We start from the raw sequence: 14,336 nt of genomic DNA, 5'->3' as shown, positions 1-14,336 counted from the left end.
ACACGGGGAGGACGTGCAGACTCCGCACAGACAGTGACCCAGCCGGGAATCGAACCTGGGACCCTGGAGCTGTGAAGCATTTATGCTAACTACCATGCTACCGTGCATGGTGGTTAGGACAAGAGCAGCAGGCACGCAGGAACACCACTTTCAAGATCTCCTCCCAACCACTTAGAATTCTGATGGGGGAAACTATATCATCTTGCTTTCACTATTGTTATGTTAAAATCCTGTAACTCCTTCCTTCACAGCATGTGCTTGCACCTACATCACATAGACTGCAGCGGTCAAGCAGGCAATTTGCCACCAGCTTCTCAAAGACAATTGGTGATGGGCAATAAATGCTAACTCTGCCCTTTTTCATTTTTTGAATTTTGATTGTTGCTAGCGTAAATCTACATTGTAGTTGACCACCTTTGTTGGTACTTCCATCCCATGTGTGAATCCAGGGTGGTTTACAGTACATTCTACCATAACCGGACACTCTGGTGAATTTTCATCTTTGCTAACCCAAAGATGCTGAAGGCAATTGTACTGTTCCTGTTGATTCCTGGGATTGGATCAAGTAATTCAGTACAGATTGGTGCTTAATCCTGGGATTTCTAATCTAACCAAACACCAGGCAATGCATTTATCTGCTAAGACATTGGGAGCTCGGAGAATTTAAGCTCCACTTTAATGGCATTTCATTTTCAGTAATTGTAAATTTTTTATAAATTTAGTGTACCCAATTATTTTTTTTCCAATTAAGGGGCAATTTAGCATGGCCAATTCACCTAGCCTGCACATCTTTGGGTTGTGAGGGGTGAAACACGCAGACACGGGGAGAATGTGCAAACTCCACACGGACAGTGACCCAGGGCTCGAACCCGCGTCCTCAGCGTCGCAGACAGCAATGCTAACCACCGTGCCACATGTCGTGCTGTAAATACATTTTTAAACATATCTTAATGATTATTTTTTGTGATTTTTAAATGCGCAAACCTGCAGTCTCAGACCAAAGGAAGAAAATATTGCCTTTAAAATATTTTCATTTGAGAATGAGTTTAAATAAATAGTTCTACCACAGATTTCTCATTGCCATTTACCTTATTTCATCATTTGCCACTTCTATTAAGAAGGGACATTTAAAAATGTTCTGTTTGTTCTTAATTATAACATTTTAGACCAGATTATATTGAATACTTTGGGGTCTGAGAAGCAACACCGAACAGTAAAAGTGGGTGGTAAAAAGTTGCATTAGGTGATGAGATATCCTACTTCCACACACAGTTTTCATTCCACACAGTTTTCATTGTTGAGCTGAAAATAATGTCCTTGATGGGACAATTGGATTTAAGGATTTTCGTTATGGAAAATCATTTGGCAAGCCTTTGAAGTGATTGGCGAATAGTGTCATATTTGGCACAATGGCATTATGAACAAATGGTGCAATGATTGTATATTTGCAAACAAGTGGAAAAGTTTTCTAAACACTTTCATGAAAACCATTTTTTGCTAATCAATAAATAACAAAAACAATTGAGGATTATGTGGAAATTCAAATATTCACATTCCCTCACTGTTGAACACAAACCAACAAAGCCAAATGTACTTGGTGTTAAGATAATGTTTTAGCAAGGATTCTACTGATATATGTATGTGATTTTAAATAACTTTAAACATTCTTAAGTTGTCAATTTTGGGTATAAAATGTAATACATCCGAAAGAGGTAATTAATTCCAGCATTTCTAACAGATGTTCAATATTTCTTTAAGGGCTCTTGAGGTGCATGGTAGCCGAGAAGCTCTTGTAAGGGCAAAATCGCAGCGTCAAAATGATGAAGTTATACATAAAGAAAGTAAGTCTGAGAAATATTTCTACAATGTTTAAAATGTGATTACGATGTTGGGATAGGGTTCCATCCTTTCTATTTGGGAAAAGCTGAAAAGAGTTTTATGCACTAGATAGTATTTGATCTTTTTGACAGTGAAATGAAGATGTGTAATAGGAGTACTGCTTTTGGTATTGAAGACTCGAGTAAAATGAGGCCGGTGAATAGTGGGAGAGGCCGAAAACGAGAACTGCGCCAGGCGCCAAATAATTTGTGATGCAAGCAGTCCGTTCCCGTAGGCGAAATCGGGACCTTGTTGCAGCGTGGCAAGAAATCAATTAGGGTGGCACAGTAGCACAGCGGTTACCACTGTTGCTTCACAGCACCAGGGACCCGGGTTCAATTTCTGGCTTGGGTCATTGTACGTGCGGAGTCTGCACGTTCTCCCCGTTGTTATGGGCCAGGGCGTAGAAACTCCAAAGTGTGTTATGAAGCACCTGACCCATAACATTTATGTTGAATTTGGCTAGGCACAAGAGCCCTCACTTCAGGTGTGATTCATCAGACTCCCTAGGCACTTTTATCAAAACAATGTTTATTATAAGAATGTAGTTAACATATATAAAACACTTAGCAAGAATTGTTATCAATTTGTTAACTCTTAATGAATCCCCCTTAGCTGTTCCAATTCAATACAAAATCCAATAAAACCAAAACCTCTTTCAAGGACGTGGCCCAGCACACAGTAATCTCGCTTGAATGGGCCAACTCCCTTCCCTGAGATTATGATTCAGTTTCCAACCAGCAGATTCAAAATAATAATAAAGCAGCTCTAGCTTTAAGGTTACCAAGGCAGTTTGCCACACCCAATGTGCTTTCAGTTCACTGGAAAAGCTTTAAAATAAAACTGAGAAAACGGAAACTTTCTTCAGTCCAAACGAACAAACCAAAAATGAAACCAAAAAACTAAGCACCCCCCTCACCTGACACCCACAGCCCAGATCCACCCACAAATGACATCACTGAAGCCGTGCTACAAGCCATGTGGTAAAACAAAACCTTTCTTAAAGGGACACTTGCATGACACTGTCTGCATAGGTTTCCTCTGGGCGCTCTGGTTTCCTCACACAAGTCCCGAAAGATGTGCTTATTGGGTGAATTGGACGCTCTGAATTTTCCCTCAGTGCACCCGAATAGGCGCCGGAGTGTGGTGACTAGGGGATTATCACAGTAACTTCATCGCAATGTTTATGTAAGCCTACTTGTGACACTATCAAAGAATATTATCATCACCACTTAAGTCCTATTTCCATACAATTAATGGGAGCCACCCCATATCCAACGGCCCCCCGTGATTCAGCAACCTCCCCAGCAAGTGGCCACGCTGGCTCTGATTAGTACTCTTTTGAAAAACGTGAAGCTGGCGGAAGTGCTTCTATGGGTGCCGAGGACTTGAGTAGCCATCTTTGCTCACAGACAAAGAGCCCGCGGGTGCTGGGCTTGCCATCCCAGTGCTCGGTGGGGGGCGTCTGTGAGGGATCCTCGGGTGGGGGGTGGAACACAGTGGGATGGGGATGAAGGGGTTGTTTGTGGGGGAGGGTAACTGCGCACAGAGCCACCATGCAAAACCCTGATCGTGTACCCGTTCTGGGGGCAACTCTGGTCCCTGCCGTCTCATCCACCGACTACCCAAAACCTTCAACTGCCAAGGCCTCTGGCTGTGCGGTTGAGGGCTATTGCTAATAAGAAATTGGGCAGTTGTGGTTAAATGAACACTTCACACAACCCAGGTGGATTTCTGTGGGTTGACAGGCCATGTAGCATGTGCAGCTCACTGCCTAGCATCCCAATCACACCTTGATGCCTGGACACTATGATTGAACACTGCGGAAGGCAGCAGCCAACATCTGAACACCCAGGGGATGGGACACGTCCACAGCTAGAGGGTGGGTGAGTGCCACAGAGGGGGAGATGCCCGGAGAGAAGGACCAAGGGTTCGGAAGTCAACGTGCATTGTGGAAGAAAGTGACAGAGGCATCATACGTGTTGTGCACAAGGATGTTTATTATGTGTAACAATTCCCCATTCTCCCGATGATGCTGCTGACCCCTACTTGCATCCCCCCACGGCACCCTCAGTAATCCTCTGTGTGTTTGCCCCTCCTAGCTCTACCACTGTCTAGGTGTGTCCCCAGGATGCACATCGGAGGTGGAGGCAGACAGCTGCTTACCTCGCGCAGTGCCCTTTGATGCTCCTGGCAGGCGTCCTCCAAGGGCTCTGAGCCAGAGGGCCACAGCTCACTTGGCAGCACATGCACAGCTGTGCCGCCCTGTCCCGTGTGCTGGCAGTAACGTGGCCTCATCAGAGAGTTGGAATTCAGGGGAGCTGGTGATCATCATTGCCACTCATGGGATGGGTTTGGGATGGCACCTGGCACCGCCTCCTCCCGCTCAGTGCCCATAGGGCCCTGGGGTTCACCGTGAGATGAGCCAGCTGCCCCTGCATCATATGGCTCTGCCAGCTGCCCCTGCATCATGTGGCTCTGCCAGCTGCCCCTGCATCATGTGGCTCTGCCAGCTGCCCCTGCATCATGTGGCTCTGCCAGCTGCCCCTGCATCATGTGGCTCTGCCAGCTGCCCCTGCATCATGTGGCTCTGCCAGCTGCCCCTGCATCATGTGGCTCTGCCAGCTGCCCCTGCATCATGTGGCTCTGCCAGCTGCCCCTGCATCGTGGCTCTGCCAGCCCTGGCGGTTCCCTGATGTCTGCCATTGTATCGATGCCATCGGCGATGCTCCTCTGTGATTGGCCATGCTCGGCAATGCCCACCTGCATCTGGGACAAGCTCCACAGTGCCTTGGTCATTCATATCTGACTGTGGGACATGTCCCGCAGAACCTTGGAGGTTGGCCTGGTACTGGGTCACATCCCCCAGTGTCAGACATTCTGCCGAGACCTTCAGTCATGGCCGTCATCGTCCGTATGGTGCCTTGGACACTTTCACTAATGGTGCCCTCATCTTGTACCAGGTGCCCTCGTACTGTACCAGGCATTCCCCTGCGGTCACCACCTTTGCAGTATTGGCCTCTGTGCCACGCATTGCTGCTGACATCTGCTCCTGCAGCCTCTGGGACTCCTCCAAGCGACTATGGACCTGCTGGAGTGTTGCTGACATCTCCCTATGAATGTCTAAGCCGCTCCCTAACTTCCCCATTAGCTCTGGGATGACCTCTTCCATAGGCTCAGCATCAGGTTGCTGTCTCGCCCGGGGGTTCCTGCCTCCACTTGAAGTGCATCAGCAGCAGTGTGGTGCTCACCAAATTGTGCCTCAGAAGCCAAACCACTAACATTTCGCACTGAGGTGTGTGTTTCTGCGCTGGTGGGTATGACTACTGTGACGCCATGATCGTGTGTATTCTCCTGGGAGGCTGGAGAGGGTGCCGCCCCAGATGGACAGGTGCCGTCGGCTGGAGGATCTGCGGAAGAACGGACATGTGGTCAGTCGGAGGGATGGGTCAGTCAGTAAGGCAATAACAACTTGCGTTTGACAGGTCCTTTGGCTGGGTCCCGGTGGTTCATCACCTCTGCGGTGTCTGCCAGCTTCCATGTTGGTGACTGCTCTATCCTCAGCCACCAGGGCATGCTCCTACCAGTCTGGGCCCCCTCCTGGCGATTGTGGGAGAGCTTTTCATAGAATTTACAGTGCGGAAGGAGGCAATTCAGCCCATCAAGTCTGCACCGGCTCTTACAAAGAGCACCCTACTCAAGCCCAAGTATCTACCCTATCCACGTAACCCAGTAACCCCGTCTTAACCTTTTGGACACTAAGGGCAATTTAGCGCGGCCAATCCACCTAACCCGCACATCTTTGGACTGTGGGAGGAAACCGGAGCACCCGGAGGAAACCCACGCAAACACTGGGAGAACGTGCAGACTCCAGACAAACAGTGACTCAGCCGGGAATCGAACCTGGGAATCTGGAGCTGTGAAGCAATTGTGCTAACCACTATGCTACCGTGCTGCCCTCTGCAAATGGTTTAAACCATTTTCCTGACTGGAGACCGAGGGTATCGTTAGCCACATACATGGTTCACAGTGGTGATTAGGGGGGGGGGGGGGGGGGGGGGGGGGGGGGGGGGGGGTGAAGGGAGGTTGCGGAGATTGAAGGGAGGGGTTGTGTGCAAGAAGGATTGGGGGGGTTGAAGTGAGAGGGGGCTGGAGGGAGGGTTGTGGGTTGCATGGAGAGTTGGGGAGTGGTTGCTCGCACGGGGGCGTAAAGGCCTCTGAGGGCGGGGGAAGATGATTGACCTATCTACGGCACTGGAGGCCAGTCTTGCTGTTCACGCTCCGGGTGTCCTGCCGCCACCTCGTCCCAGGCAACATTGGGTGTCCTATGGCTGACTCTCCAGGACTCTCGAGACAACAGGATATCCCTCCTGGCCTCAATTGCATCAAGGAGTCTTCCCAGATCTGCATCCCAGAACCTTGGGGCTTGTCTCCTGGACACCATTGTTGCCAGCTGGCTGGGTTGGCTGAGCAAGCACTGCTTGACTGTTAGCGGGGGGTTGGTGAGCGCGGTTCCGGTGAATCAGCTGGCGAACCTTCATTTGCAGCGAGAAACCCTCGAGTCCTTGTTAAGTGGACCAATTGAAGTTGAATAGCGTTGCCGGCCTTGCTGGGCCAAGTGCCGGGAAGATCGCAGCAGTTCCCATTGCTACCACACTTAGAAATCTTTCTGGAGAATCTCGGCCATTGTGAAATCTTTCCAGAGAATCGCGCCCCTTGTGAAAGAATATATGCAATAGCTAGTGTGCACCTGTGGTGTTGAACTGGTACAAATCAGTAGAAGATTATACAGCTTACAAATAACAATTGTATTGATACTTTCATTGGAAATGAAGATTAAACTCTCTTATTTAGGGAAAGTTGGAAGGGTGACGTGTAGCTTAAGGAAAGTAATGCTAAGTTAGGATGGAGTGTCGATAATTTGAGGGGCTGGTGGGAATGGACAACGTAGTTCGAGTACAGTGCTGGGTATGAAGAAGCACAATTAACAGGAATTAAAAGTAATTTACTCAGTATTTTCGGGAAGTGAATAATGAAGATCGATATGGGTAATTAGGTCGTGATCAATTGTGCATGAAGTCGTTTAAGCATGAAAGTAGTTGGGAAGGCTGTGCAGTGAGTACTGTGGGAGAGGGAAGCTGAGGTATGATGGTTTAAAATAAATATAAATAGGGAAGAGTAGAATTGATTGTAAGCAGATAAGGGGACTGGAGCGAAGAGAACATAAAATGGAAGTGGAGAACCATTAAGAAGCATAGAGATAGAGGCAGTTGAAGGGCGCTGTTGAAGTGAGCAGAAAGAGAAATTGAAGCAATGGATCGCATAGGAATAAATGAAGAAAAGAAACTATGGAAATGAAAAAGATTTTCATGAAGAGTGCAGCAAATAGTATACTTAAAGCAAGATAAGAAGTTGAGGCACACAATAAAATTGCAAAGTAAGTAAAAAGTAAGCTTCGTTTTTATGTAGAACATGTGAGTAAAATTAATTAATTAAAGATAATCACTAATGTGATTTTTTTTGTGACCAAGAACAAGACTTTCCCCACAGAAATTAAATTAGCCTTTAATGGTCTGATAAGAATCCACTAATTAATTAAAGTGGCAAATCAATGGGCCATTGTTAAATAGATGTCACCAAAAGCTCCTAAGGTAAAATAAACATGATTGGAGTTGAATCAACTGTGTTGAGGAATTTTGTGAAGATGCTTCCTTGCACTGAGTGTTACTTGACTAAGCGCGAGTGCTTTTGGAGTTGAGTGAAACACAGTGAGTTGGATGAAAGCGGGAGAAAGTGAAGCTAAAAGGACTGAGTGAGGTGCTCAGTCTTTGGGCAGGAGCGCAGCCCAGCTGAGTTTCATAAACTTCCAGGTCGGATTCCTGTTCGCATTGACTTCACAGTCAGCATCGCAGTGAAGCAGTTGTGGAGTTATTTTCTTTGGAGGAAGGGATTAACTGAGAATAAACACAGAAGTGAAAGTCAGGTTTACGATAATACAGTCATCTAAATAAAGTTAGCGTTGGGGAAGTAAGTTAATCGTTTTCTTTGTAAGCGTAATTTTTTGGGTTAAAGTTAGTAAGTAAGAGGCTTAAGTGTAGTCATGGCCGGAGAGCGCGATATGTTTCTCCCGTGCTATGTGGCAAATCATGGAATATTCAGTTGTACCTGGTGACCATGTTTGCAGGAATTGTGTCCAAATGAAGCTACTGGTGTAACTGCAGTTTGGAGCTGGAGCTGAAGGTGGATTCACTATGGGGCATCAGCGATGCTGAGCGAAATCATGATAGCACATTCAGTGAGATGGGCACACCGCAGGTAAGAATTGAATGGGCAGAAAAGGCATAGGTGACCACCAGGCAGAGTACAGGAAGGCAGGTAGTGCAGGAGTTCCCTGTGGCCATCCTGCTTTCTAATAGATGTACTGTTTTGGATACTTTTGGGGGAGATGACTATGTAGGGGAAAGTGGTGGTAGCTGACTTCTTGGCACCATGGGTGGGTCTGCTGCACAAGAGGGGAGGTGGAAGAACGTCAGTGCTATAGAGGTAGTGGATTCAATTGTAAGGGGAACAAACGTGCGTTTCTGTGGCTGCAGAAGAGACTCCAGGATGGTATGTTGCTTCTCAGGTGCCAGGGTCAGCAATGTCACTGAACAGCTTCAGGGCATACTGAAGGAGGAGGGCAATATTGTGGTACACATTGGTACCAACAATTATAGGCAGAAAAAGGGATGGGATCCTGCAAACAGAATTTAGGGAGCCAGGAAGTAGATTAAAAATCAGAATTCAGAGGTAGTAATCTCTGGATTATTTCTGGTGCCACGTACAAGTATAGAAATAGTAATTAGTCCAGATGAATGTGTGGCTGGAAAAATGGTGCCGGGGGGGGGGGGGGGGGGGGGGGGGGGGGGCTTTAGATTTCTGGGACATTGGGACAGTTTTTGCAGATGGTGGGACTTCCACAAGGTGGAGGTCAGACGGTTTGCTCCTGAACCGAAATGGGACCAATGTCCTTGCAGGGGAGGTTTGCTCGTGCTGTTGGGAATGGTTCAAACTAACTTCGCAGGGGGGGCTGGGATCCCGAGAGAATGTTCAGCAGGAATAGATGCACAGCCAAAATTAGAAGAGACATCAAGTTACACAGGAAGGCATAGAATGTCTAGACCAGTTAAGTCAAGGGAGTTTGGCAAGATTGGATGGTATTTATCTTAATGCAAGGAATCTGATTAACAAGGCAGATGAATTGAGGGCACACGTTAAGACATGATGTCATGGGCAGCTCAATATTCCAAGTTGCAGATCTTCAGGCGAAGTAGGAAAGGAGGTAAAAGGTTTCACAGTTTTGATCAGGGAATCAATTACAGCAATAAGGAGGGACAACATCTTAGAAAGCTCTTTAACTGAAGCCATATGGGTTGAACGTAAAAACTGAAAAGGAGCAATCACATTGCTGGCAGTGTTCTAGAGGCCCCCTAACCAGCCGAGAGAAATAGAAGAGCAGATATGTAGGTAAACTTTGGATAAGTGTAAAATAATAGGGTAGTGATAGTGGGGGATTACAATTTCCCCAATTTTAACTGGGGTAGCCATAGTGTAAAAGGGTTAAAGGGAGCAGAATTTTAAAAATGCATCCAGGAGAACGTTTTAAGGAGTACGTAGACGGTCCTACAAGAGCGGTTAGTTCCTGGACTTACTTCAACTACTTGCCCAGTTACTTGAAGTGTTCAGTGGGGGAGCATTTTGCAGACAGTAATCATAACTGCATTACATTCAAGACAAGGATGGACCTGAAGTCAAAGTTCTAAACTGGGGGAAGGCCAATTGTAATAAGATCAGATATGATTTGGCAAGAGTGGACCTTGAGAAGACACTTTAGGTAAATCTGTGATGGGACAGTGGGATGCATTCAAGAAGGGAATGGGGAGAGTACAGGGGCCAACATGTTCCAATCGAGAGAAAAGATGGGACCAACAAATCAAGTGAACCCTGGATATTGAGGGATTTGCAGCATTAGATAAGGGAAAAAGCGAGGCTTATTGTGGTTATCAAGGGTTCAAAGCAGCAGAAGTCTGAGAGGCATATGGATTTGCAAGAGAACTTGGGGAGAGGAAAAATGGGACGTAAAAGGATGCTGCAGGTAAAATAAAGTAAAATCTTAAGTTTTACAAGTACATAAGGATAAAAGGATAACTAGGGAGAGTGGGGCCCATTAAGGACCACTGTGGTAATTTGTGTGTGGAGCCAGAGGAGGTACGGTGGGGTTTTAAATGAATACTTGGTGTCAGTGTTCACTTGTGAGAGGGACGGTGTGAGTATAGAAATCAGGAAGAAGAAATTAGGGCCTCACGGTAGCATGGTGGTTAGCATCAATGCTTCACAGCTCCAGGGTCCCAGGTTCGATTCCCGGCTGGGTCACTGTCTGTGTGGAGTCTGCACATCCTCCCCGTGTGTGCGTGGGTTTCCTCCGGGTGCTCCGGTTTCCTCCCACAGTCCAAAGATGTGCGGGTTAGGTGGATTGGCCATGCTAAATTGCCCGTAGTGTAAGGTTAATGGGGGGATTGTTGGGTTACGGGTTACGTGGGTTTAAATAGGGTGATCATTGCTCGGCACAACATCGAGGGCCGAAGGGCCTGTTCTGTGCTGTACTGTTCTATAGTTCTATAAGGACTGATGAAATTAAATTAAAAGTAGACTAATCTCTAGAGCCAGATGAAATGTATCCCAGGGGCGCTGGCAATAATTTTCAATCCTCTCTGGCCACAGAAGAGGTGCCGGAGGAATGAGGTTGCCAATGTGGTACCATTATTCAAGGAGAGGAAGGGACAAACCGGGAAACTACAGCAAGTCAGTCTAACCTCTGTGGGTGGGCAAACTGTTGGAAACAATTTTGAGATACAGAATTAATCTGCATTTGGAGAGGCTGGGATTAATCCAGAATAGTCAGCATGTTTTGTTAAGGGGAGGTCATGTCTAACCAACTTGATTGAGAGTGATCAGCTGTGTAGATGAGGGAAATGTATTTGATGTAGTCTACCTGGACTTCAGCCAGGCTTTGATAAAGTCCTTCATGGCAGACTGATAGTGAAGAGCCATGCGATCCAAGGAAATTTGTCAAATTGGATCCAGAATTGGCTGAGTGGCAGGAAGCAGAGGGTTATGGCCGAGAGGTATTTTTCTGACTGGATGCCTGTGCCCAGTGGGCTCCTGTGGGGATCAATATTAGGACCCTTGCTCTTTGTGATTTATACAAATGATTTGGACATGAGTGGAGGAGGAGGAGTGATCAGTAAGTTTGGGACAATGTGAAAATTGGTGGAATGGTAAATAATGAGGAGGATAGCCTTGGATTACAGAGGGATATTGTTGGGCTGATCAGTGACAAATGGAATTCAATCCAGTTAAATGTGAAATGATGCTCTTGTGCAAGACCAAACAAGGCAAGGGAATACATGATAAATGGCAGGACCTTGGCAAACACCGAAGATCAGAGGGACCTTGGTGTGCATGTGCACTGGTCTCCTAAGGTAGCAGAGCAATGGTTGAGAGGGCATATGGTACACTTGCTTTTATTAGCCAAGGCATAGAGTTTAAGAGCAAGGAGATTGTGCTGGAACTGTATAAAACGTTGGTTAGGCAACAGCTAGAGTATTTTGTGCAGTTCTGAAATCCACATTATAGGAGGTTTGTGATAGCACAGGAAAGGAGATTTACCAGGATGTTGCCTGGGCTGGAGAGTCTTGGCTATGAAGAGAGATTGGATAGACTGGTGTTTTCCTTGGAGTAGAGGCGAATGCGGGGGACATGATTGAGATGTGTAAAATTATGAGAGCATAGATAGAGTAGACAGGAAGACACTATTCTCCTTGGTGGAGGTATCAGTGACTAGGGAGGATTTAAGGTAAGGGGTAGGAAGTTTCGAGGGGATGTAAGGAATTTTCACCCAAGAATGTTGGGAGTTTGGAACTCGCTGCCTGAAAGAGTGGTTGAGGCAGAGACCCTCAACATTTAAGAAGTATTTAGATGTGCACTTGTGATACCAAGGCGTACAAGACCAAGGGCCAAGTGCTGGAAAATAGGATTAAAACAGTTAGGCAGTTGTTTTTTGACTGGCAATGGCCAAACGGCCTTGTCTGTGCTGAAGACCTCTATGACTCTCTGACTGGAGTGAGGCGGAGTCAGAAATGGACAAAAATAAATTTTTGTTGCGGTTTGCAGCAGTGGGCTAATAGCAATATTTTCTTTTCTTCGTCTCCAAACTCCTCCCCAGAAATTAAACAAGGAATAGTGTACTGGAATGACATTTTTGGCTTTCAGTACTGTAGCCAGCAGAGGGAGATGAATACGTAGAAGATTGAGGAGAATCTGCAGCACCAACTTGTGATCATTTTATTATAGAATCATTATACTACAGAAGAAGACCATTTGGCCCATCGTGTCGGCACTAGTTCTCCAAATCTGCAACTCATTTCCATTTTCTGCCTTCTCCCCACAACTTATCACGCTGATTATTTTGAAATTAAATCTAAAATTAATTGGAGAGATGGCAACAAAGAAAGCATAAATTTGAGAAAAAGAATTGAGATTAGATTAAGTAGAAAGTAGATGGAAAATGTGAAATTTTTGCTTCAACTATCAAAGTAAAGTCCTTAACTTCTTTGAAGTGGGAATTAGAGGGTTGCTTGAAAAAAGTGGAATACTGTATTGAAGAGTGATGAACAAGTAGGGAAGTGAGATTAAATCAATACTTAGGTAGAGAATAACACTGGCACAATTGATGAGCCAGCAATATTCAATCATTAGTAAGGATCATAAATAGTAGTGGACCTAGGACTGATTCCTGGGGGAACACCACGAGAGATATACCTCCCAAGTTTTTTTTCTTTCTTTTTTTTAAATTTAAGAGTACCCAGTTATTTTTTTTTCCAATTAAGGGGCAATTTAGCGTGGCCAATCCACCTAACCGGCACATCTTTTTGCGTTGTGGGGGTGAAACCCACAGACACGGGGAGAATTGCAAACTCCACACAGACAGTAACCCAGGCTGGGATCGAACCTGGGTCCACAGCTTCTTAGGCAGCAGTGCTAACCACTGCTCCACCCTTATGTACTTCCTTATGTACTTCCAAGTTAAACCAACTACAACATTTTACTATACGATTGGAGCCAATTCCTGATCCAGCATTTAAAATTTTTCATGATGTTGTGGGGTATCATCTTGTGTAATAATCTAGTTTGAACTAGGTCATCAAAACTTTGAAAATCCAGATGGACTATGTTTATTGGATTTTCCTCATACACTATCCTAGTTATCTCCCTTTTTAAAAAAAATGATCTATGAACACCAGTGTTTGAAGTATGGCAAGTAGGTTTGTAGATGACAACAAATCTGTACATCACTTGTGGTGTCCCCCCAGGAATCAGTCCTGTTGAAGAGGGGTGTGCACCTCAAATGCATTCAGGAATTCCCCTTGTGAGCCATTTGTTGACTCACCAACCCTGCTGGAAAGTGCAGGAGGCACAGCTTCTTGCTATGCTTCTTGTGGGGTAGTACCACCCAGGTGCTTTTGGAGGGGATTGGGTGGTCGTGGTTCCACAATTGAATGATCCTTGACTGCCTGGGGCAGCATGGATGCTGGTGCAGAGGGGGTAGTGTTCTCCAATCAACTTTTAGGGCCTTGGGAATTCCTTGAGCTTGTTGAGGGTGTTGGTGATTTTTTTCAATTTTTTGAGAAGGATGAATTGGTGGTAGTGGAGAAGGGGAAGGCCCCTTCCCTCACTTTGGGCTTGGTGTTGATGGGCTATGGGATATGATGGTCTCTGGTTGTTCTGTAACCTTGTGCATTTGCATTGTCTCAAAGTGATGGGAGGTCCCTGATCCACTACTGGCTTCTGACCCAGTTTTCCTGGAGGCTAAGGAGGGCATTTCTGTGGATTGGTAGAGTTTGCGGCTGGAATCTGGGCATTGTTGGCCCACATCATCCACCCTGACAAGTCCTACACAGTCCTGAACCATTCAAACACTCTGACACTGACTTGGGCACCTGATCCATCATTCCTGCTGGAGTGACAATTGGGTCATGCTTTACAGGGAAGGCATTTAACAGGATTGCAACAATTTGATTGCAACTGTAAGGATATTAGGATTCGAGTCATATTTCCTCAGCTATATCTGAATTCAGACCTGCTATTACTGCCCCCACATCCTCCTCCTCATTGGGTGCCCGTGCAGCGACCAGAAGTGTGATTGAGCAGTGCTTTGGCCTCTTGAAGATGTGGTTTAGGTGCCTGGACCATTTTGGAGGCGCCCTCCAGTATGATGCTGGGTGGGTCGCCAGCATCGTGGCTGCCTCCTGCGTTCTCCACAACATCGCACAGCAGAGGGGCGATATGCTGGAGGAGGAGGAGGAGGAGGAGGGTGGTGGTGAGGAGGAGGAGGAGGGTGGTGGTGAGGAGGAGGAGGA

The 14,336-nt window shown here is 46.3% G+C and overlaps 1 protein-coding gene across 3 annotated transcripts in view; it reads left to right on the top strand.

Annotated features, from left to right (window-relative positions):
- slc30a9 (solute carrier family 30 member 9) overlaps positions 1-14,336 on the top strand; it is a 191,296-nt gene that overhangs the window by 60,173 nt on the left and 116,787 nt on the right. For all 3 annotated transcript variants that reach the window (XM_038791311.1, XM_038791312.1, XM_038791310.1), the window contains exon 7: positions 1,759-1,841. In XM_038791311.1, the coding sequence (XP_038647239.1) occupies positions 1,759-1,841 (83 nt within the window). The remainder of the gene's footprint in view (positions 1-1,758; positions 1,842-14,336) is intronic.

Source organism: Scyliorhinus canicula, chromosome 3 (assembly GCF_902713615.1).
Source record: "Scyliorhinus canicula chromosome 3, sScyCan1.1, whole genome shotgun sequence".
NCBI classification, from domain to species: domain Eukaryota; kingdom Metazoa; phylum Chordata; class Chondrichthyes; order Carcharhiniformes; family Scyliorhinidae; genus Scyliorhinus; species Scyliorhinus canicula.
Note: the sequence above shows the minus strand (reverse complement) of the source record. Positions and strands in the feature narration are given on the sequence as shown.